The sequence below is a fragment of the Micropterus salmoides genome, unplaced genomic scaffold (genome assembly GCF_014851395.1).
Source record: "Micropterus salmoides isolate LMB-PRFRI ecotype aquatic unplaced genomic scaffold, ASM1485139v1 Ms_hic_scaffold_13, whole genome shotgun sequence".
NCBI lineage: Eukaryota > Metazoa > Chordata > Actinopteri > Centrarchiformes > Centrarchidae > Micropterus > Micropterus salmoides.
This window is the reverse complement of record NW_024040374.1, coordinates 29,028,642-29,050,907: the sequence shown is the minus strand read 5'-3', so window position 1 is coordinate 29,050,907 and position 22,266 is coordinate 29,028,642. Positions and strand designations below refer to the sequence as shown.

General features: G+C 41.5%; 1 protein-coding gene across 3 annotated transcripts in view; it reads right to left on the bottom strand.

Annotated features, from left to right (window-relative positions):
* The window catches only part of LOC119901222 (pre-B-cell leukemia transcription factor 1), a 58,725-nt gene extending 36,660 nt beyond the window's left edge, over positions 1 to 22,065 (bottom strand). For 2 of the 3 annotated variants that reach the window (XM_038716789.1, XM_038716791.1), the window contains exons 1-2: positions 21,421 to 22,065; positions 20,352 to 20,425 (exon numbers count right to left, since the gene is read on the bottom strand). In XM_038716789.1, the coding sequence (XP_038572717.1) occupies positions 20,352 to 20,425; positions 21,421 to 21,608 (262 nt within the window). In that variant the 5' untranslated portion in view covers positions 21,609 to 22,065. The remainder of the gene's footprint in view (positions 1 to 20,351; positions 20,426 to 21,420) is intronic. The other variant, XM_038716792.1, reaches the window with a different exon arrangement.
* Positions 22,066 to 22,266: the final 201 nt, after the last annotated feature.

Below are 22,266 nucleotides of genomic sequence, written 5' to 3'. Positions count from 1 at the left end.
TTGAGTCAATAAGTAACGTTTCAATCTGAGCCATTTGGACTTGGTTAGCGCTCCGACCACAGCCCTCACACATCAATCAAAGGAAACATTGTGAGCAAATGTGTCCCCTGTTATAATTGGATGCAGCCCCTTTTCTATCACACAGTGACAGTGTATGCAGCGCTGGAAAACTGTAATGCAACCCGCAGTGAATCATTCTGTTTGAAGAGGGAATGTCTGCAATATGAAATCCACATGAATGTTTCAAAACTCCTCCAAGTTTCCATTAAAAAAAGGAAGAATCTTCTAATAAATTGCCATAGAAAATTGCCACCAGCTTTCTCTTCCTTCGGTGGAAGGATGTGAGGCTTGGCTAGGCTACTGTCCTCTGAATATCTCCCTTTTCCCTTCTTCTCTTCCAACGCTAAGTTAAAACAGAGCATCAAAATCCCAGCTTTAATAATTGAGGGAGAGACTGCAGGGTACTCTGCTCAGGCCTTCTTGATGTGAAGAGTCCTTAAAAGATGCATGGATGCCTCCCCAGAGGGAGATGGAAGGGCTTCATGGAGCCGAGGCTCTGTACACTTAAAGATTATGTGTGCATCCGCTAAAGCAAGATGACCAGAAAAATGCTCAGAGGACCATTATTCTCCACAGAGCGGTTTGAGGGATGGGCACCAAGCTGATAAGATACTATCAATATTCATGCCTCTAAATCAATTATATCCCCATGTACTTCAAATGCAAATCATTTGGCAAGCAAAACATTTTCAGAGTGACTCTGCAGACTGCAATAATTGAATGCAGGATACACAAAGCTAGGTAAACAAGCACTTAGACACAGACTTAGCTTTAGAGGAAGAGCGATAAGGATTCCAGTAAGCATAAATGTGTCAGCTGTTTACAGCAAACATATTCAGGGGCTTCTAGTTAACTCAGCTTGGCTGGAGCTCGGGCTGTGCCTTTAAAATGTAATCTCTGACTCAGATGTATCGCTTTCTCCTCACCCCGCCATTAAGGCTAGAGCCTAAATTATTGATCCCCTGCCTTCATCAGCATAGCAGTCACGTCCGAGCGCAGGGGATCTAACTCCGACTGTGTCCCCACGCTCCAGCCACTGAAATAATTAGGAGGAGTTCTCATTAAGGGAGAATGAAAGGTTGGGAAAGAGAGGAGGGGAGAGCAGCCTGAGGGGCATTCTGGGTGTTTAATGTCTTCCCCTGGGCCTCGAGATCATTCTGATCAAATCTTGAGGCTGTGTCTAAAGACGACAAGCCGTGCTGCAGGAAAATACCGCACACTGTGTGGACACACAAATAATACATCAAGACATCAAGAGAGAGGAGCGATGCATAAATAAAGATGCTGCACTGTGCAGCCGAATTAATAATAAATTGTTAGGATTGGGATCAATAGCATACCTCAGCTATATAAATAAGGCAAAAATGGCAGCCATAGATGCAGTTTGTTTAGCAGATGTAGCAGTGTGAATGAAGTGGAGCAATCCCCGCTCAGCTTGTTTTATTTTAGCTGCTGAGGGAATCCACAGGGCTTTGGTGCCCCAAGGTAGTTTCCTTCTCAACGCTTAGTGACTCATACAGCCAAAAACTCGACACTGTGCGCGTGTGTCTGTGCTGTACATGGCATGCAAAATATTGACTCTGAACAGAAAGGTTGGAAGTTAAAAATGAATAAATTGACAATGGCAGCATACTGAATATTTGATTTGCAACTATTTTTGGAAGACATTTTAGAATGTAGCTGCCAGAAATAACAATATGCTATATGTGCCAACACTACACAGAGGCAACAAAACACCTTTGATTTTAGTCAGTCCAAGATACACGACCAAATTAGACCAAAGAGCCAGCAATCTGGAGATTTCCTCATTCATTTTTCAAGATAAGAGTGCACTACAAAGAAATTGCATTGTCAGTCTCTCTGTAGAAGGAAATACTGAGCGGAGCCTGTAAAATGAGTTTGTAAGGGAACCAACTGAGGAATTTGCATGCTACAGTTACATTCGTGCCAAAATGGCTTTCGCAACGACTAGTGAAGTCCATGAATCTTTTTGTCACATTGTGCTTTCACTGTCGGCTCGCCTCATGCTGCGACTCCTGAGCTTTCTAAGTAGCTCAGTGTCGAGGCCACACCCCTCGTTAGTGGGGAGGGTTCATTATGCAAATGATCCTGCTGGAGCGGTATCAACGAGGCGCACGCTCCGTTATCATTTTCTGCCGCCGGGGCTCTTCTTCTCCCCGATCGCTCATACGGAATCATGGCCTAATAGCATCCCATTAACATAATTGCCAGCACAACTAGTGTTCCGTGTCTCAGAGCCACTCTGCTGCTCTGCCAGCCGAAAAAGAGAGAAGAGGATGGGTGAGGGTGAGGATTGGAGGGGGGGGGGAGTGGAAAAAAAATTTAATTAAGCCAACGCGTTGGCCACTCCCTCCCACAGTAAATGTCTGTTTTGCTTAATTTTTTTTCTAAGAGGAGAGGTTAGAGCTTTTGTTTTCGAGAGACCTTAACAGTCTCCCTGTGCTCCTGAAAAGAAGGCTAGGTGCTCAATATTCCACTGATGAGATCACAGCAGACGCCAGAACCATGTCCATCCCAGTCTGCCAGGCAAAATAAAATCCCCATTATTTTTTAATTAATTCTTAATTAAAATATATTACAGCGCTGATTCCGCAAATCTCTCCTAATGTGAAGATGCGGCCCATTCAAGCATATTTACACATCTTTAATTAACGCAGCACATTCTTTCAGTCTAACAAGGCGTGGACTTTGAGTGCCAAGGTGATCCAAAACAAGGCGGAGACTGTGGAGCACACAGAGATGCTGGGAATGAGGCCCTTCAGATCCTCCCACCTAACAACAGATTGCCATTGTGGCCCACTAAGGGCGCTCCGCAGGAATCTTTTGTGGCTGCAGACCGACGGGTGTACAGTCAGTCAGTCCATTAAGGCACTGCAGCATCAGCAGTACAGCGGTAAGGGGAAATAGTTGCAGCAGGGAGCCATAATCATGTGCTGTGCTCCTCCTGCACGCTGCCATTACCACGCCCCCAGCTCCTCTCTCTGCACAGCCACCCGTGTTGCTCTGATGAATTGATTGACACCATTTTCCATCTTCCGGCACTGTCAGAGAAAGAGAGAGAGCCACACAGGGAGGCCCGCTCCTCTGACTCTCAGGCAGCAGCAGCACTGTGGTCACTTCTGAAGGGTCTCCACTGGGAAATGCACATATTGTCTATAGCATAGCACTGACCTCACTTAACCTCAATATGCACCCTGTATAATCACAAAGCATGACAAAAACAATGGTGCAACCTAACAACTATTATAACAAAAGCATGCTGTATAAATGTGAAATGGATATATTCAGATAAATAAAAATGTCATTCCCACTGTACATTTCCCAAACAAACACAAACATAAATGCTCATCATAAAGGCTCCGTCAATGTGGGGTGAATGTAAGAAATCTGCTTTCCCACTGCAACCTCACAGCTCAATAACACGTCTGGCCTCGTTACGCTTATCACAATGACAACTAAATAAGCACAATTAGCAGTCACACAGGCATCCTCGCTGCTGTTAATTTCATTCCCCAAATTATCGCGGAGATCCCAAATGTTAAAAGCAACAATTCTTCATCAAGTAGCACGTGACAATCACACAGATCATAAACCAAAAGGAAGGTCAAAGCAGCATGTCGACATCAGAAACAGCTCTTGTATAACAGGATCAAACTCATTTCTACAGCGGAGAGGTGTTTTTGTCTTTTGTTGTTGACTCCTTTTCTAATTGAAAGATGAAAAGTTCATTTTGCTCATTTGTTCTCGACGGTCAGGGACAAAAGCAACACTCTCTCAATCCTAACTTAAAACAAACTGCTGCCTTAAACAAATTCAATAATGCAACAGAGGGGCCTACACACATACAAACAAGAGCCGTGTCCTCTCTCTTTTCCCAGGCTGTTTTAATTTGACACCTTGAGCTGGGGTAACTAGGTGGGGAGCGAGGAGCCGCAGAGGAATTCATTAGGCGCGCCACTGCAGGGTCCTGGCTCGGAGCGTTAATGACATTGGAGGATAGGGAAACGAGACAGCCCAGACGCAAAATGAAATAAACATGAGGACTGTCAGTTCTGACAGCAACAGCAAAGGGGACAGAGTCATTTGGGCCGGAGACCTTCAGCCCATAAGATCAGACCAGACGGGTTATGGACCAAAACAATATTAGTGTGGGAGCACAATCATCCTCACTAGGCCCTTAGATTCACATTGACAGACACTGTGTGTGTCTGAGTGTGGCTGTGTGTGTGGGTATGGGTGTGCCGGCATTGATCTTTCTGTGCTTCGCTCTTCATATCATTAAAAAATATCCATCACATGGCACTCCTGCAGCATTCGGATACACAACTGCAATTAAATTATTAATGTCACAGCACCCCCTCCCCCACACACACACACACACACACACACACACACACACACACGAACACACACATGAACAGAGCCCCCATACAGACTGCACTCTTAATTTGGCTGGTGAAAAACATTAAATATACAGCAATCTTTGTCTGGCTTCACTGTGGATCAATTTAGATGACTACAAAAATAACACACAGAGAAAATGGGGATGCTAGCCACAGAGTATGAAGATACAGGGACAAGTGAGAGGAAAGGGTACATTAGTCATTTGGATTTCACTATTTAATGTAATTTCTTTGAATAGAAATGTCATGCACTGGCAGGTAGAACAGCAGCAGAATATGGACAAATTTGCTTCTAAAATTATGGAGCTTAAAGATGTGTCTCAGTGTCTCTCTTTGTCTCTCCTGATATATATATATATATATATATGCAGTTGCAAATGTTGGTTCATGCAAACTTTAGACAGATATTGCTTTGTAACTTACTCATCTCTACTAATGGCACTCTTTGTTTTAGCATTAATTCTGTAGCTGTCACTTGTGGACACTGTTCAGCTAAAGTTTTAAAGCATTCCACCAGCAAATCATTGGGGAACTTCTATTGTGAAGTAGCTTTAGGAAATGCAACGTATTTGTAACTGAGATTAGCTTTGCTTTGTTAGCGGTGCAACTGCTCAATAAAACAGGTCTACACAACAATGCTGTTTTGTCAGTGGATCTGTTTTACATATGGTTGCTCAAACTGTAGCTCGGCTCAGCACTAGTGTACCCACCCATATGGAAAAAAGCTACTGTAGTATCATTGCACTGCTGTTATCTCGAAAAAGAGCTGAAGAATTTTCAGAGGATGCAGTCAGGGAAAAAAGCTAACAAGCTAACAAGGATCCCTCATGAAATTCCTGATTCCTGAGTCCTTGGGTCTGAAGCTTTGTAGTGAGAATGTAACGTGTCAGATTCCTGCATTGCTGCTTTTGTACACTGTGAAAAAGAGTGTTGTCAAGCTAAAAGACGTGGACTCTATACAAAGAAGCAACAATGCACACAAAGGAACAAGTAATTCTTCCCGAGCATGACTGAGTATGGTCTGTGTTTGTGAGGCCTCTTCATGAGAGCCTTTCATCCCCGTTCCTCAAAGGACACAATAAAGCTGTCAGTCAGTGTGTCAGTCAGTCAGGACGCACCCCCAGTCTTTAATGCTCTTGGACTGGGACAGTCTCCTCTAGTGGATGTTCCATATCTGACATGAGCGCTCTCACACGTTGATGGAGCTCCGGTCTCTTGCGATATGGAGACTGTGAATGGGTGGCAGAGATGACCCTTATTTCCAAGTTGCTCAACTTCAAATATGTGGCTCCGTCGCAGCAGGCATCTGCCTGGACGAGCATGAGGAGGGGGGTAGCGGGTTGCTGACACCTGTCTCTCTTAGGACGCGCCCGCCTTTGTGACGTGGGAGTCTGGGTTGGCTGTCGGGACAGGCCAGAGACAGATATGACAGGGCCGCTGACAAGGGCCAGGCTGCATGCTGGGAGCAACGCTGCAGTCCAACACAAACAAGACTTCTGCTCTCTTCACTGGACCTGCAGTGAGACCCACAGCTGGCAGCTGAGAAGCCTCCGCCGATGTGCACTGAAAGCAACGCTGTGAACCACTGGCTTTTCAACAATGCTAATCACTGTTGCATGGTTGGGCCTCCAAAACACAAACACAGAAAATCAAATGCAGCTTTAACTGTGTGGCAGTGGCAAAAGGCTCCATGCCTCTCTGAGACTTCAAACTCAGCAGGCACAAGAGTGCTCTCCTCTGTGCTGGGTCTGTTCATTATGTCAACCTCGCTTGGCACGCTCATATTTCTGAGCACCATTCCAAAGCAGACGCCTCCTAATTGTTATCAGGTCTGTGTTGAGACAGTCTGAGCGGAGAGACGCAGATAAATCCCCCAGAGCTGATGAGACTTCTCACAAATAGCTGCAGAACCCAGCGCATTATGGATGTCTAGGTACAGTGGAGGGTGCGAAGGCATCGGCAGTGCAACTAGCCTTGCTCTCTGACCACAGTTAGAGCAATATGACAAATTGGCCTAGTTTTCCTTTTAATTAATCATGCCTTGCTGACAGCTACCTGTGCCACACATCATCATTAGTCAAGAGGAGAGCAAGCCCCAGCTACATATGATAAGAGAGGAGGACACACCTCATCAACTAATTTTCCTCTAATTATTTTTTACAGCAACAAAGCAATCACAGAAAGAATGAGTATAAGGCCCCGATCAGACAGAGCGCAGGTTTTGCAGCGAGAGGCTTTTTTTTCTCCATTTGTTTTCTATAGGCAATAACGTTTTGCGCGCTGCTTATGCGCTCTGAAAACCTCGAGTTTCAAAGCAGCCAACGTCATTTGTGTGTTTTCCCACTGTCCAGTGGGATCAGATTTGTGAGCTTACTTTACAGCAAAATCATGGTTTGGCTAAGGACAGGCGATTCTGTGGTTGCCTAGTAACAATAAAACAAACAGTCAAACAGCAGTGCACCTATCTGATCTGTAAGCTGATCTGTCTTGTTTTACAGAACCATCTCGGGATAGGGTTGCTTGATATAACAATAAAAACAGTCAGATAATATACTTTTGTCAACGTTGTGGATGTTCCTTTCTTATTTCTGGGTGGATTTGACCACCACCTTTACATTTTTTTTTGGCTTGTGGCCCTTTCAGCTGAGCCATGACTACTTGTGACCTCATGTTAGAGGTTGTCTCATATTACTTCATTTGAATAGTTTTCCCTCAGATTTATCCAGTCTATTAGACCATTGTGGGTAATACTGCAAATCAATTAGCAGCACTGCTTTATGGCAATATTGAACTTTTATATGATTTTTGCATCAGTGTAACAAATTTCCTTATTTCGTCAGATCATTTGCTGGCTTAGCTCAAAGGAAACAATTCTAGTCTAGTCAGTTTGATTAATAAACAGTTTCTCAACTGATTTTCTTGAAAATATTCTACACACAGTATATATGGATATTGTAGAATTTTATCCAGACCACCCACTTATATCTGTTTCAAGATGACATTTTGACAATTAAAAAGGTTACAACTGCAAGTGAAAATTGTGTTTGTTGCGTGCTTAGTAGGTTTTTAAACCTGAAAATATCATTCTGGTTTATTACAACTTGAGTTGAGTTTATGTGCATACTTTTGGCCAATAACAACAATACTGCAATATGAATAATAACACTGAATGCATCAGCAAAAATACATCTGATGTCAGTCAGGTTTCTAAACAAACCAGGTGAGCCAAAATGATTTGGAAGAGTAAACAACGGTCTGTTCGTTGTTAAGAAAGCACCCATCTAAGTTTACTGACCAAATTAAACTTAAACTTTGACAGACGTCACTTACCGTATTTGTGCACACAGTTTTCCTGTGTAATAAGGGATTATGACTGACATTTTAGGTGTTCACACTTTCAGTATCACCTAATAATCAAGTGGTTTTAATAAATGTAGCTAAACTGTTAACTTGTTTATAACCTGTAGCCTGATGAGTTTCTTTCCCTGTCAGAAATGAAGGGAAAACCCACAAAAATCAACCATGATAATAAGACCAAAGCAGTAAAAAACTGAAATGATACTTTAGAAAGCATTTAACCCAGATCACAATAAATGACCTCTCCCTGCATCACTATATTCAATCAGTTAAATTATTTGGACAACCATCTGTGTGCCTTCCTTTAGCTTCATTCAGGACAAAAGAATGAATTTAATTAAAGGGTAACACACTGTCCACAGAATGCTCAACAGAAAAGCACATATGTGACAACAAAAGTCATTGTTCCAGTCCCTCACTGGGAAGCAGTGCTGCCTCTCAGGACTCAGGAAGCCTGCAGATGATTGACAGCTCCATCTTTATAGGGCCATCCGACAAAAAGGCAGAAAGAGAGACGCCATCCCTGCCCACTGAGCTAAATGCGCTTGGGGATAAGCGGTGAGATTAAAAAAAAAAAGAAGCAACATAAACCGTCTTAAAGACAAATGAGAAAAAAAATGGCTCTCAGACACACATATTGTCATTTATGTTCAGGAATACTGATCCTAGGAAACTTCTAATTGGACTCATGGTTTATCACAGTCAATTTGGGTTTTACCTTCCATGCAGGCATTTTAACAACTATCCATATGTTGTTTAATGCAAAGTATTTGGTCTTATCTTACTCATAAAGGGGCAATTAGCAGCTTCATAAGGCAATAAACACCTCGTTACATCCAGGAACTTGTATCCAGAGATCATGTGCCCAGGATGTGGTAGGTATAAATAAACACACTTGAATATTGCCTCGCTTCCATTTGCAAAGGAAGGATATTTGAGGTGAGATAGACTGCCTGCATGAGAAAAGAGGTTTGATGGATATCATCTCAAACATGAAAAAAAGCTGGTAGGGTAATAGCCTTCCTGAACTCACACACATAAATGTTCCACAACCTGTGCTGACATAGTTAAAAATGAAGAGAAATGTAACAATGTAAAAGTCTCTACAAGCTGTTAATATTTTATGAGTAGCCAGTCTGACACTGTCGGTATACCTAATTTGTATGGCATGCAAGGAGAGGAGAAGGGGAGAAAAAATGGGAAGAGAGGGTGGAGAGCAGTGGAAGAAATGGAAAGAGAGTTAGGATAAAGGTGGAAAAGTGTCTCTAAAAAGACTATAGCATGCGCCAAGCTGGCTGACAGTGAGGTTTTTGGAAGTCAGCATAGTACAAAGAACATTTGAAATGGCCCATTTAACAGCACTGTACTCCACTCTCAGCCGATGCTACCATTTGCATACTTCATATCAGATGAAGATGGATGGTGAAAATCAATGTCACTGAGACGAGCATTTTATCAAGGTTACGCTATCCTCCAAACTCCTGAAACCTCTTTATCTCATCTCTGTTGTCGGAATATTAACTTATCAACACAATCTCTTTATGGCAGAGGCAGGAGCAATGTAAATTTATCAGCAGGAATAGTAATGACAGGGTGGCCAGCTCCCTTTTAGAACTGCAACTAATGATAATTTTGATTATCAATCAGCCTCCCGATTATTATTTTTTGCTTAATTCATTAGTTGTTTAGTCAGAAAATGTAAGAAAATCTTAAATGATTCCTAGAGGCCATGTTAATACTTTTAAATCTTGTCCGACCAACAGTTCAAAACACAAAGACATTACATTTTTCAACTGTTTAAAACAGAGAAAAGCAGCAAAACCTCCCATTTTACAAGCTTGAACCAGTGAGTGTTTGGGACCTTTGTCTGATTAATGACTAAACAATTAATTGATTTAAGTTTTTTTAATTGAATAAATTTTCTGTCTATCAAGAAATCAATAAAGTGTCTAATAGTTGCAGGACTATAGGGCTGCCGACAAGTTTCACGGTCAAATCGACTAATCATTAAGTCTATAAAATGTCAAGAAATTGTCAAAAATGCTCATTATAATTTTCTAGAGCCCAAAGTGGCGTCTTCAAATTGCTTCTTTGGTCCAACCAACATCCCAAAGACTCTTCATTTATTATCAAAATGACATAGAATAGCAGCAATTCCTCAATTTAAGAGAATGAAACCAGCCAATTATTCACATTTTTGCTGAAAAAATGCCTGAAACGATTATCAAAATAGTTGTCAATTAATTTTCTTTCGAACAGCTTATCGAATAATCAAATAATCGTTGCAGCTCTACAGCACCACTGGTGTGTCCTATCACGACAACCTCCCCTCGCCTAGTGTTCGTCATACAATTAGGAGCAGGCTCAAGTCTGTTAGCAGGCTTCTCATTTTCTTAATATCGCTGTATCAACATTTATTTCAGGAGGTACATGCATTCACGCAATGTTGGTAGAATTGTAAGAACAAGAATAGAGTTTAAGCATTAATATTCCAGCCCTAGTGCTAACCTTATAGCCACACCTTATGAACAAAATAAATTTGCTTATTTTCGCTGTGCTATGTATTTGTTGCAGTGATATCAGATATGAATAGTGTACAGCTCCTATAACATTTAATGTATTGGTGTTAATATTGGTTTTTATTTGGGTGTAACTGCCAGTGGCGGAGCTGCCATTTTGCAGTTTGTTGACACGTCTATAGTTCTTTTCAGCGCGTTGTTGTTCCTGATATCTCAGAGTTGGAGGCTGACGTGAATGGTCCCACTTGGCTGCCTGTGGTTACAATTTCACCATATATAAAGTCAACGTAGCATGAGCCAAACTACACAATTAAAATGTTGGCTGTTACCTAGTAAGTGTTCATGTCTGAAGGTCAACAAACAATCGGACATTAGCTTGTCGCAACCTGTACGTTGTAGCTAGATAGCAGTGGAGGACCACACAACAGCTGATGCTGGCAGATAGGAAATGATCAAGAATCCCTCAGTTATACTTTTAATCACTTCACCAGCGTTGTAATCACCTCTAGACATTCAAAGTTGAACAAAAGCTCGCCCTGTCTGTGATTAGCTAACATTCAGTTCAACAGCTAACGGGGTAGACAGGGAGCTGTCAACAGGGTTAATTTCGGTGATATATTTAGCTGTGATTGTCACTTGTTGACTTAACATAGAGAGATAACTTACACAACAGTCACCAGAAAATATAATTCCACTCTTCAATGTAATGTTGAAAAAAATTATCACAGTAATATTGCTATTATTTCTTAATGCGAGCTACAGTAAACCAGTTTGTTTTTTTAGATACCAATCTCTAATTCTAGATCCTTGAATTTGAAGAAAATTTCTATTGATTTTAACTTTATTTTGTAGTGGGTGTGCAGTTTTAACAGTATTGTTCATTTTCCCGCTTGAATGGAGCAGTGACCACCTAGAAAAGCAGTCCATTTCACCCCCTCCTAGACAATCCTGGCTCAGACACTGTTCAAATCACAACCTATGCAGCTCTGCAGTCCATGTTTAGTGAAACATCATTATACCTCTCTCACTGTCAGGCTACAGAATCCTTCCCTTTGTCTGCATGATTAGCTACTGGTTCCTCATTATGGAGGTGAGGACTGAACTTCCATTTCAAGCCTTTGTGACTCCCACCTTTACTTCAGTCCACTAGTCATAAAAATGTCATGGCAGCTATAGAAACAAAGGCCACGCTGAGATCTAACAGGAATCACATGCTCAGTGCCAAATCCAGCAGGGCAGTTACGGCCAGTCGTTACAGTTCGGAGGTCGGTAAGGAATCTCTGTATGTGACTTTCCACATGCTCACCCTTTCCAACTTCCTGACATCAGCCTGAAAGTGACTTCAACCAAGTGCACATCCTTCGTTTACTCTCCTGGTGTAATGTTGCACCGCAGAGAGAAAATGACAGACCATTTATAATACAGGAAGAGGAGCTAACTACAGTAAGCATAAGCTATTTCTGGAAGAGGATGTCTGCAAATAACAAAGAGCTGTCAAAATCCAACAGGTCCACAGTGAGATAAAATCACTTAAAAAATAAATAAAAGGCTACGTCAATGCAGAGAAACTCCATGTTTTGTGTCTGTGAACCCACCTGCTGAGACCCCTGCTGATGCTGCAGACGATCACACTCCACGCTTTCAGCTCCCCACCATGTCGCTGGTGTCGGCGCTGGGAAGGCGTCCAAAACCACAATACATTTCTGCTATGGAACATTTGTTTCCTATCAGGGGGGCGTGGGGCCCCAACACGCACCTACATTTTTCTGTCCTGCCACATTGCATGACAGTTTATTTTGGGAAGCGCAGGTTGGCACCTGAGACACAAAGCTGACAAAGCACTCTGTGTCACTTCAATGAGGCCAGTTGGTGCCATGACAATGCCGCCGGCCATGCAGTGCTACAAGATGGACAACACTGCGCTGAATATCTTGGCAAAGTAGGAAAAGAGGCATCAGCTGTTTGCACCATTTCCTCTTCAGAGGGAATAAAGCAGCATGCAAACTCCAAATCTGAGACTGCTGCAGGAGGGATTCCACCTCAGATTACTGACCGTGGATAAAATCTGAACTGCTGTGATGGACTGTTTGCCTGTAAAGGGTGTTTCCCTGGCTTCCGACCAATGCATTCTGGGAATTGATCCAGCACATCTAGCTCCCTTAATAGGAAAAAGTGGATAGCTGAATGAATGTATATCTGAAAGTATGTGAAAACCAAATCCATGATAAATTACTCAAAAGTAACTCAAATTACTCATTACTCACTTTCTTAGTATCAGAAAAGAAGGGATGAACATCAGATATCAGAATATTTTCCAAACCCCCCCACATTGACACAAGGCTCGACCTGTTGCGTTTATACACTGTGAATTGTGATTTTTAACTAATACTTACAGATTGCATAAAGAATATTCAGTTGAACATAAATATTAGTACTATTTATTTAGAGTTGTGGAAATGAGTTAGGTTAGAAATTATTTCTATAAATAAAATCTTATGGGTTCAGTTTGTTGTGATGGACTATGATGATAGATAACCCAGAAACTTACATGGCATGTTGCGATCACTGAATAACAGTGTTCCTGAAATAAAGGAGAAAAATGACTATAGTTGAGCAAAAAACATGCAATTATTTCCCTACAAGGGTGATTTAAAGGAGAATGTGACTCATTTAAGGAATTCACTAGGGTAGGGACATAATAAGCTGCTGTGCTTAATGTTATGATGGTGGAGCGCCACACCAGAAAATGTGCATTTTTCTTTTTGACAGATGTGTTCTGCTTGCATGATAGTGCAACTTCTCCATTTGACTTAATGAATTCTTTGCACACAAAATTGTAAATTACGAGATGTGACAAACTTGTGGGAAACTAATTAGAGTGAATAATAACTAATACACAAAGTATTAATAAGAAAGAAAACGCAGATATTCTCCTGATATCATCATAGTTGATGTGACTCAGTAATGCAGTCGTTCTTTTCAATAACAATATTATCATTTACTGAACATTTACAGTTAAGATGTAGACTCTGTTTAATTTTAGGCATATTTCTTAATGATTGTCCCTCTGCAGCCGGTGGAATGAGATGAGTAGCAGTGGTGGAATTGCGGCCTGCATTAGCTCAGCCATTAATGAGGCTTTGCGGGATGCTTGATTTTCTTTGGCTGCTGATGGAATCTGTGGACACCGCTGCTGCCATTCACAGAAATCAAAGGAATATTTCTGATACACAGGGTGGGTTTGAACTGGGATTGAACACTGTATACTTTATAAACTGATCATTATAAACTGATCATTTTGTCTAATAGCAGGACCTTGTTGAACCTTGAGTTCAGTTTCCCTGTAGTGGGTATTTTAAAATACTACTTTCCAGAAAATGAAGTGTTTTATAAATACACTACCAGACACACACATTCAACTATATTGAATGCATATCATGTTTCTCATAATGCAGTGGCCACTGAGTGCAGATAAGATTACTGACTGAAATTACTGACTGCTTCAACGACACACACGAACAAAAGTCTGTGTGCACACACTCATACATACCCCCCCAACACGCACACACACACACACACACACACACACACACACACACACACACACTCTCATACTGTAAAGTGACAGAGCAACTGCTTTGCTGTGTTAAATATCAGATGCAAATGAAAAGAGAAAATCTATCATGACTCTAATGTGGCCTGATAGGAGGGGGCGCACTCTCCTCTGAGGAGCCGAGCGGTGTGAGGAGGGTGATGTATGGAGGAGCTGGATGAGAGGTGAAAAGCGTAGCGAGACGGACGAAGGGAGGGGTGGATTGCTGGGAGGGAAGGGAGGGGGGCCACGCAGTCCTGCCAGACTCCTGAGAGCCGAGGGCAAAAGTGGAATAAATGTTGATTAGTGTTGATTTTGTCCAACGAGCACCCGGCAACTGACAGTGGGACTAAGCTGCAGCGAAAGGGAACCATTAATCTTGGTCTGGTTTAAGTAGTGTATATTAATTTGTGTCATTTCCACTACGTGGAGAGAGGCCTCTCTCTCCCTCGCTCTTTTCTTTCTCCCTCCCTCCAGTGCTTGAAAGCTGTGGCAGCCGAGCTTCTTTCATAGTGAACATACAGTGGAAGCCTGGAGGTGGTGCAAGCAGCAGCAGGGGAAAGTGGAGGAAATGAGATTCCAAACACTACATTATGGAAAATGAACTCCTGGGGGGTTGGTATGGCAACCACATTCAAATGTGCCATTGCATGTTCAATTTAACGTGCATAACAAATTTGCAGACTTGATTAAATTCGTAACATATTAAGAAGGCCGGTATAAAAAAAGACAGACCAAACCTGCAGGGAGTGAGATTGCAAAGAGAGCCTTGAACGAGGTAAATGGCAGAACAGTGATATTTAAGCAGTGCGTCGAGCACAGGAGTCGACATTCAGGTAAAAGATTGAGGCCCGCGCTCTTTCACAAGTCTACTTGGATCTTGCCTCGATTCTGTAATCTCCACACTGGCAGGGCTGCTCCGAGCTAAATGTGATTTTTCTACAAACTGCATTCCAGTGGCCTTCAGCACAGAGGAAAAACATCATTCATCAGTTCAGGAAATTCTGAAAATGTATCACTTAAAAATATAAAAACAATATAGTGCTGGTGGATGAGAGGACATGGTGGAGAAACTTCTCCTGGAAAAAAAACTAGATCACTTTCCTGGTACATGTGATGTCAGTGTTAATTAACAAATCGCAGCACAGAAATATTCCTATAATTAAGCTCCTTAATATGATTAACATGTATCAATTAGGCGACTGACAATTTGCATAATGTATAATGTAACCACATTGTTCTATACTGTAATGGTATTAACACACCATTTACAAAGCTGTCGTTCACAGATGATTCTGTGATTATGATTCTGCAGCAAATACAGCAAAAAGTCAGCACATGCCTTATGCTTGTTAATCAAAAGACATTTTTCCACAGTTGTCCTTGGAGCAGAATTAGACTTTAGATCTTCCTCTCTCTCTCAGTGGATGATTAAGCAGAGAGATTGGGGAAACAGCTGTGGCGGCGGGCTTGGCATTTCTCTCCCCCTGAATGCTGCTGGATCAGCATCGAGGAGGAAGGATAAGAAGGAGACAAAAGCTGCACGTATCGGAGCCGTCGAGAGGTGGAGGAACAGCCCCGTGACACAGCGCTCGCTATCAGAGCAGACATCTACATCGCCTCTTAATGCAGAGAAGCTAACATACACGTTCACTTCCTGCTGGTTTCCACTTACAGTGAGTATCAACAAACTCAGAAAACATCAATGCAGTTACTCCTTAAGATGGATTATTGATAGTAACATCAGGTCGAGGTGCAACTGTTAGCTAACCTGAAAATCTCAAATAAATTCCTTTTGTCCTGGATCGCCACATTCGGGCTGCAACTAACTATTGGACATTTGGTCAGACAAAACAAGCAATCCGAAGACGTCACCTTGGCTTTCAGGAACTTCTGATTGTGAAAAATGTGTCACTACATTCTGACACGTTAGCGAAAGCTATTAATAATAATAAAAAATCATTTAAAGATTAATGGAAAATGAAAATAATAGTAAGCTGCAGCTCCGTTATGTTTATTTTCAAAATTAAAGGATCAGTGTGTAAGATGAATCACCTTAAAAATAAGTATTGTTGTGTTTTCGCTACCTTAGAATGAGCCCTTTATATATAGAGAGGGAGCGGGTCCTCTTCCAGGTTGCACCGCCCTGTTTCTACAGTAGCCCAGAATGGACAAACCAAACACGGGCTTCTAGAGAGGGCCTTTCGTGTTTTCACAAGTTTCATGGCCAGGTACTCCTCCACCCTTGGAATGGGAGGGAGAGGCGAGCGGTATTCAGGTGGTTGCAATCTGCAATTTCACCACTAGATGCCCTTAAATCCTACACACTGCTCTGTTAATTAAGTTGTTGATAGTTTTTTTCGATTACTTGATCAACTGCTTGGTCTATAAAATGTGAACGCTGATCCCAAGTTTCTGGAGCCCAAAGTGATGTCTCCAAATGTCTCGTTTTGTCTGGAGCTGCAGTCAATGAACTGTTTAGTCAGTAGAAAGAAACTTAATCTGCAACTATATAATAATTAGTAAATTTTAGTTGCAGTCATAAACCAGAAAGATTTTCAATTTACAATGATATGAGACAAGTAGCAAACTCTCACATTGGAGAAGCCGGAGACTGTTTGACATTTTTGCATCATTATTTACTTCAACATTAATTCATCGACTAATTGTTTCAGCACTGCACCAGATTGTATTACATTTGAAATCCTACCTGTTTACACAGTGACATGCAGGGCTTAACTGAGTTCAGCCTCTGTAATACAAACAGGCAGATGCCAAGCATCTGAGCGGACTGACAAGTCAATGTAGTGTAGGCTTCCATGCACCTTCCATAATCAGACCTCTGGCTCATTTCATCCTGTCAAACACTACTCGGCTGCCCTCTGTAAAACACCCTATTTTCACCCTTCAAAAAATAACATTACATCACTCGGCTAGTCATTTTTATAAATGGAGGATCCCCTAGGCTTGAAACCTTACACTATACAAACACGGGCCACAAGAAAGCTGGCCTTTTGTTGAGGTTGAGAGGAAAAAAATTAAACAGCAAGTCAGAGCAGCACATTTACTGAGCAGCTCAGTCAAGGAGTGGTTTTGTTTGACACTGCTAGAGATTTATGATGTTGGTGAAGTGTTTACAGAGGTCAAGGCAGCTCATTTTCTAAATCAGTTTGTCAAGTATTTGCTTATCTAAAGAGGCCTTTTCATCAATCATAAAAAAAAAAAACGACGGTGAAGATTAAGAGAAAACAGTTCACCTTAAAATAGCAGTATTTTTACAGAGAAGCATAGCTTAATGGATTATATAAAAGAATGAAAACTTGGATTAAGTTGTGTCATATTATTTGATATCCGTATCTTTACCAGCCTGCTAAATTATATTCAGTTAGCGGAAGGATAAGGTTTCATGGGCCAATAGCAGAGGAGACGCATTGTTTGGAGATATTTTTGGAAAGTCTTTGTGAGAACCTCTCCTACCAGAGCACACGGCGTTGCTAGGACAAGTGCTAATAGACAAAACCTGCTGCTCATACCTTTGCTCCACATTTTGCACACATCGAGCAATATAATTAATATGCTTTATGTAGTTTATGCTTCGTCTCCTCTTAGGAATGCAGTAGGGCACACATACACACACACACAGAATCATGCACAGATTCTGAAAAACAGCATTCCTTTGAAGTAAAAAAGACAATCCAAATATGCCTGGAATGAAACAAGACAAAGCCGATGTCTGTCAAAAATGGAGAAAAAAAGTGTTCCTTCCTTGTCCTTTCCTCCCAGTGTCGTGACACCATTGTGCTTGTTTATACTGCACAATATTTCTGTTGGCCATCCCTCACTTCATCCAAGTAAAAATACACAGAGTAGGTCAGAAGTTCAGGCCCTAGATCAGCACTGGCATTGTGTCCTGCAGGTGCTGTCAGCCGCTCCGGGGACAGCCAGGGATAGAAAATATACACAAGCAAACAGCAGCTCTGTGGACACACACTGTCTCTGACTCTGAAGGTACTTGGGACAACATTTTGAGGAGTAGCTGTATGGCTCGGACAGTCTACACACACCCTGAAATATTTAAAGGCTGAACTGGGAAAGTTCGGCTGCTGGTACAAAAGGAGGAGAAAATTGATACAGGTTTGTTTTCTAGTCAGTTCAGTTTCATTGCTAAAATACTGAAATAAGGACAATAACACAAAATTAAAACCAGGCATTTTGTCAAAGTAAGTTACAACTAATGTTTTCAATGATCTCAATTTTTTTTTGCCTTCTGTCAAGCCTCAATGTGAAATTACTGTAAGTGTAGCGAAAGAAGCTACACTACAAATATTATGATACCAACAACTTCCCACCATTAGACAAGTAAAATTTCCACTGACCATCACAACTAGAATTTAATATTTGAAAATGAAGAAAACTTAAAATTTTAAAATTTGAATTACAACACAATAGCAAATTAAATAAGCCCCAAATATATTTTAGCCCTCATCAGGGTGTCTTAATTCAACCCCAAAAGGAGAGCAAACCACTAGAGGAAGCAACAAGCTGCAACATATTCTAAGAATTTTAGATAAGTGAATTGATATTGATACACAACAGTTATTATTAATTATTAACCCTAACCTAATGGAGGAAGATGACCCCCCCCCCCCCCCCCCCCCCGCTTTTTAAAATAAGTTTCTCAACAGACTTGATAAGTGGAAATGGATCTTCTTAACACAACAACACTGCAGAAGAGTTGAGACTGACAATTATGAAATAATGTTTGAAGCTCATTAACTGTAGTGATCATGGTGATTTCATACTGTGGAAACAAGTGAAGAATAGCAAACATACCTAGGACTAACAGAGGACTTATTCAGAGTACACATACGTTTTATTAAATCCAAATTTATGTATTGGAAATCAATCCTAAAATGATCCCAGCATTAGAGGAACTGTTTCAACTCTAGAAATGTGAAATATTTCTCACTAAAACTTGCAACAAAGCTAACTGGATAAAATCAAAGGCTACGAAAACAAGACAAGTACCAGATCTCCTGTGAACAGCTCCATAAGCTGCACCTTGTATTTATAGGTTGCCAGCTGAAAGAGAAAAGAATGGATGTGCAGGCAGGAAGAGGTCCAAGTTACTTTGTACTCTCAGCAGAGCCGAACTTTAGATGAACTCTGAGAAGCGCCAGGGAGTAAAACACTATGCATAACTGTGTCACTCCCCCTACTAAAAACCTACCAAGACAACAAAAAAGAAGTGCGAGCCAGCAGGCTTCAAAAGGCCCTCTGCTCCCTCCTGAGGCAGTGGCCGATTCAAGATAAACTGCCGGGCTTGGGGGCAGGCGTCGAGGTGAACTTCAATGAAAACATCCATAAAAGCACCAGGCGAGGGTGGGATCACACACGAGAAGCAACATAAACAGCACCAGTCAACGCTGCCACAAAGGTCAAGTATGAGCAAGTGCAACTTTGGGGACAATGAAAACAGTATCTTCTTCATCCTCCATCCATTCCACTGGATTTCATGCACTAATGAGTGTGAAACACACAGAAAGCGCTGCCTCTCCCTGTAAAATGGCATGCGTTGGCAACTCCATATCTCAACAGTGTAAGTTTTGAAGAGTCCTATAGCACATCAGTCTAAAGACAGGACAATAAAAGACGAGATGCACGCTATCAGTCTGAAGTGCACTGAATTCTATCTGTGCCAATTTCAAAAATGTCACAGGGAAAATGATTTGGAAACATGACTTACGCCTCCTATGTTACGTTATTTCTCTCCTAGCAATTATTCTGCTGACACGCTCTCTCACAACTGCTTTAATAGAGAGACACAATACAGAATAGAAAGAGACGTATTCACCAGACTTGACAGTTAACTCACAAGGGGAGACATCAACGTGCTTGTGACAATTTTGCTCAATACTCTCTATTATTCCACAATAGCATCAAAAAAACTCATTCATATGTTGACACAATAATTGATAAGGACTGCTCAGGGTAATTGTCCACAGTTCCTATTGTGAAATAGTTACAATGCGCAGCCTTTAGAGCTACAGGAGGAAACACATGTCTTACATGTCAGTGAAATTTATATGGTTAATTGTGTGGTGACTGAATATCCAACATCAGGTTCTCCAATGTGAATTTGAGTCTGAATTGCAAATTACCCTTTTGCTACTAAAATAGCCCACACAGAGCTGGTACTGTGCCTCTTTGGGTTTATTTTTTTTTTTTTATTTTTTTTTTTTGCAACATGCCCATTAGTGAAAAATGCTGTGTGCAATATCATATTCATTGAACGTGGTTAAGGAGACATGGAGGATTCCTTGTATACAGTATGGAGACAACAACAGTGCAGTGTTTAGTGTTTTCTCTTTTTGGACTGCAGAATGAATGTGAACATACCTGTTTTTTCTTTGATTTCACACAAGACATTGAAAAGAGCTGGCTTCATTCTGTGACAGTTCAGAGCGTGTTTCCTGAAACAGAAAAGTGGCTTCATAAGCAAACCACATTAAAATATTATATATAAAACTTATACAGCCTTTTAATTATTGGACAGTAAGGCCGCCTCTTATCATTTTTATTTTTATTTTTTACTTTTATATAGATGCTATGGTACAATTACAGGCACAAACAACACAACTATTTTCAAATAGATTGTTAACACCTGGACCTGTACACATGTGCACCAGCTCCATTGTTGCAACCTATATCCATTTACCTATAAAGTAACTGATATTTACTGAAACTGAATTTATTTAGCTTCATCTGTTGTCCTGTTATTATATTGTCACAGCAAAATTGTACAATTCACATATAAATAACTTCTTTCTGACTATCAATTTTAAAAAAACAAAAACATTTTAAATGTATATCTTTTGTCAGTCACTTGCTGAATGTTGCTGAATTTAATGTGGATTCTACAAGATGGATGAAACCTTGAATTGTGCATGAGGTAAGTAAGTGGTTGCATTTTTTCACCGCGCTGTGAACAAGCCGTAAGCCACTTAAAAGACAGCCTGAAGTGTTACTCAGTAATTACCTCTCATATTTAGTAAATAAAATATAACCTGGATTTGTTTGGTCTCATGAATGCACCATGACTGCATAGAGGTGTAAATTGCTTTAAAAATACTCTTGCGGTGAACACCACATTCCAACACGTTTTTACTTTTTTATCTAACACTTTTATTTTCTCTGCAAGGAGCGCGGTGTTGGAGTTATTTCATTGTGAAGCAAACTTGATTTGCAGGCATGCCATCGCTATTTTCCACTGTTTTCGTCGGCTTTTAGACAAGGCTGTGCAGTGTCCTTACATTTAGTTCCATCTACACCGCACTGTATTGTAAATTTAGACATTTCAATTTCCATTTTTCACCCACTCTAACCTGAAACCCTCTCCTTTTTTAAATTTCTAGTTTGCCGCCGCCTCCTCCTGACAGTGGAAGAAGAGGCTGAATCGGATCTTTACCTCGCTTGGGCTTCGTCCAGACTTTGATCCGTGATGGTCATAATTTGCTGTAAAATGTCTCCAATGTCCTGTTTTCTCCCGTCGCCGTCCGTTCCTCCGGTGCCTTCCTGCATATGCTGCGGCAGGCCGGGGTGCCCTGCCATGCCTACCCCCGTGTGAGAGTGCATCAACCTCGGCTGCTCGTCCATCTCTTCTCTCTATCTTATTCTCTGTGTCGCTCTCGCAGCTGAAATCCTGCAAAAATACATAAAAAGACAAAAAAGGAGGGGGGCAAATCCCGGTGGTGTTTTGATATTTGCGCCGCGCACCCACTTTTTCCTCGCTGGGGCTTTTTCTGGCGCTCGCCAAACAGAAAGGGGGGGGGGGTCTCGGAGGGGAAAGCGGAGATACGAGCTCTCCTGCTCCCTGGCTGTCTCTCTCAGCTGGTCGGAGCTGAATGTGAAATCTGATCTGAACTGCTGCTGCCTTCACTGGAGTAGGGTGTGCGTAAAAAGAGATAGGCTGCTGGTTTCAACTACTAACATGAACTAGGACGTTTTCTTGTAATGTGGCGCAGTGATCCAAAACCCACTCCTCCTGCCAAATTACAAAAATGTGGCTCTGAGAAATAAGAAGTGTGGATTTATTTCACTTACTCCATCCTCTCGCTTTTGTCATGTACAGTACAGGCTGGGCAGGCAGCAGCGTAGCGAGCGCGTCAGACTCCGCCCACGCGACATGATTGGGAATATAAGACCATTTAGCCCCACCTTGAGGTGCCACTCATGAAACGTCGATCATTGGTTTGTAAAGGTGGGATGCAGAGAAGCTGGGAGAAGTGGCTGCTGCCTTAAGCAAGCAGGGAGA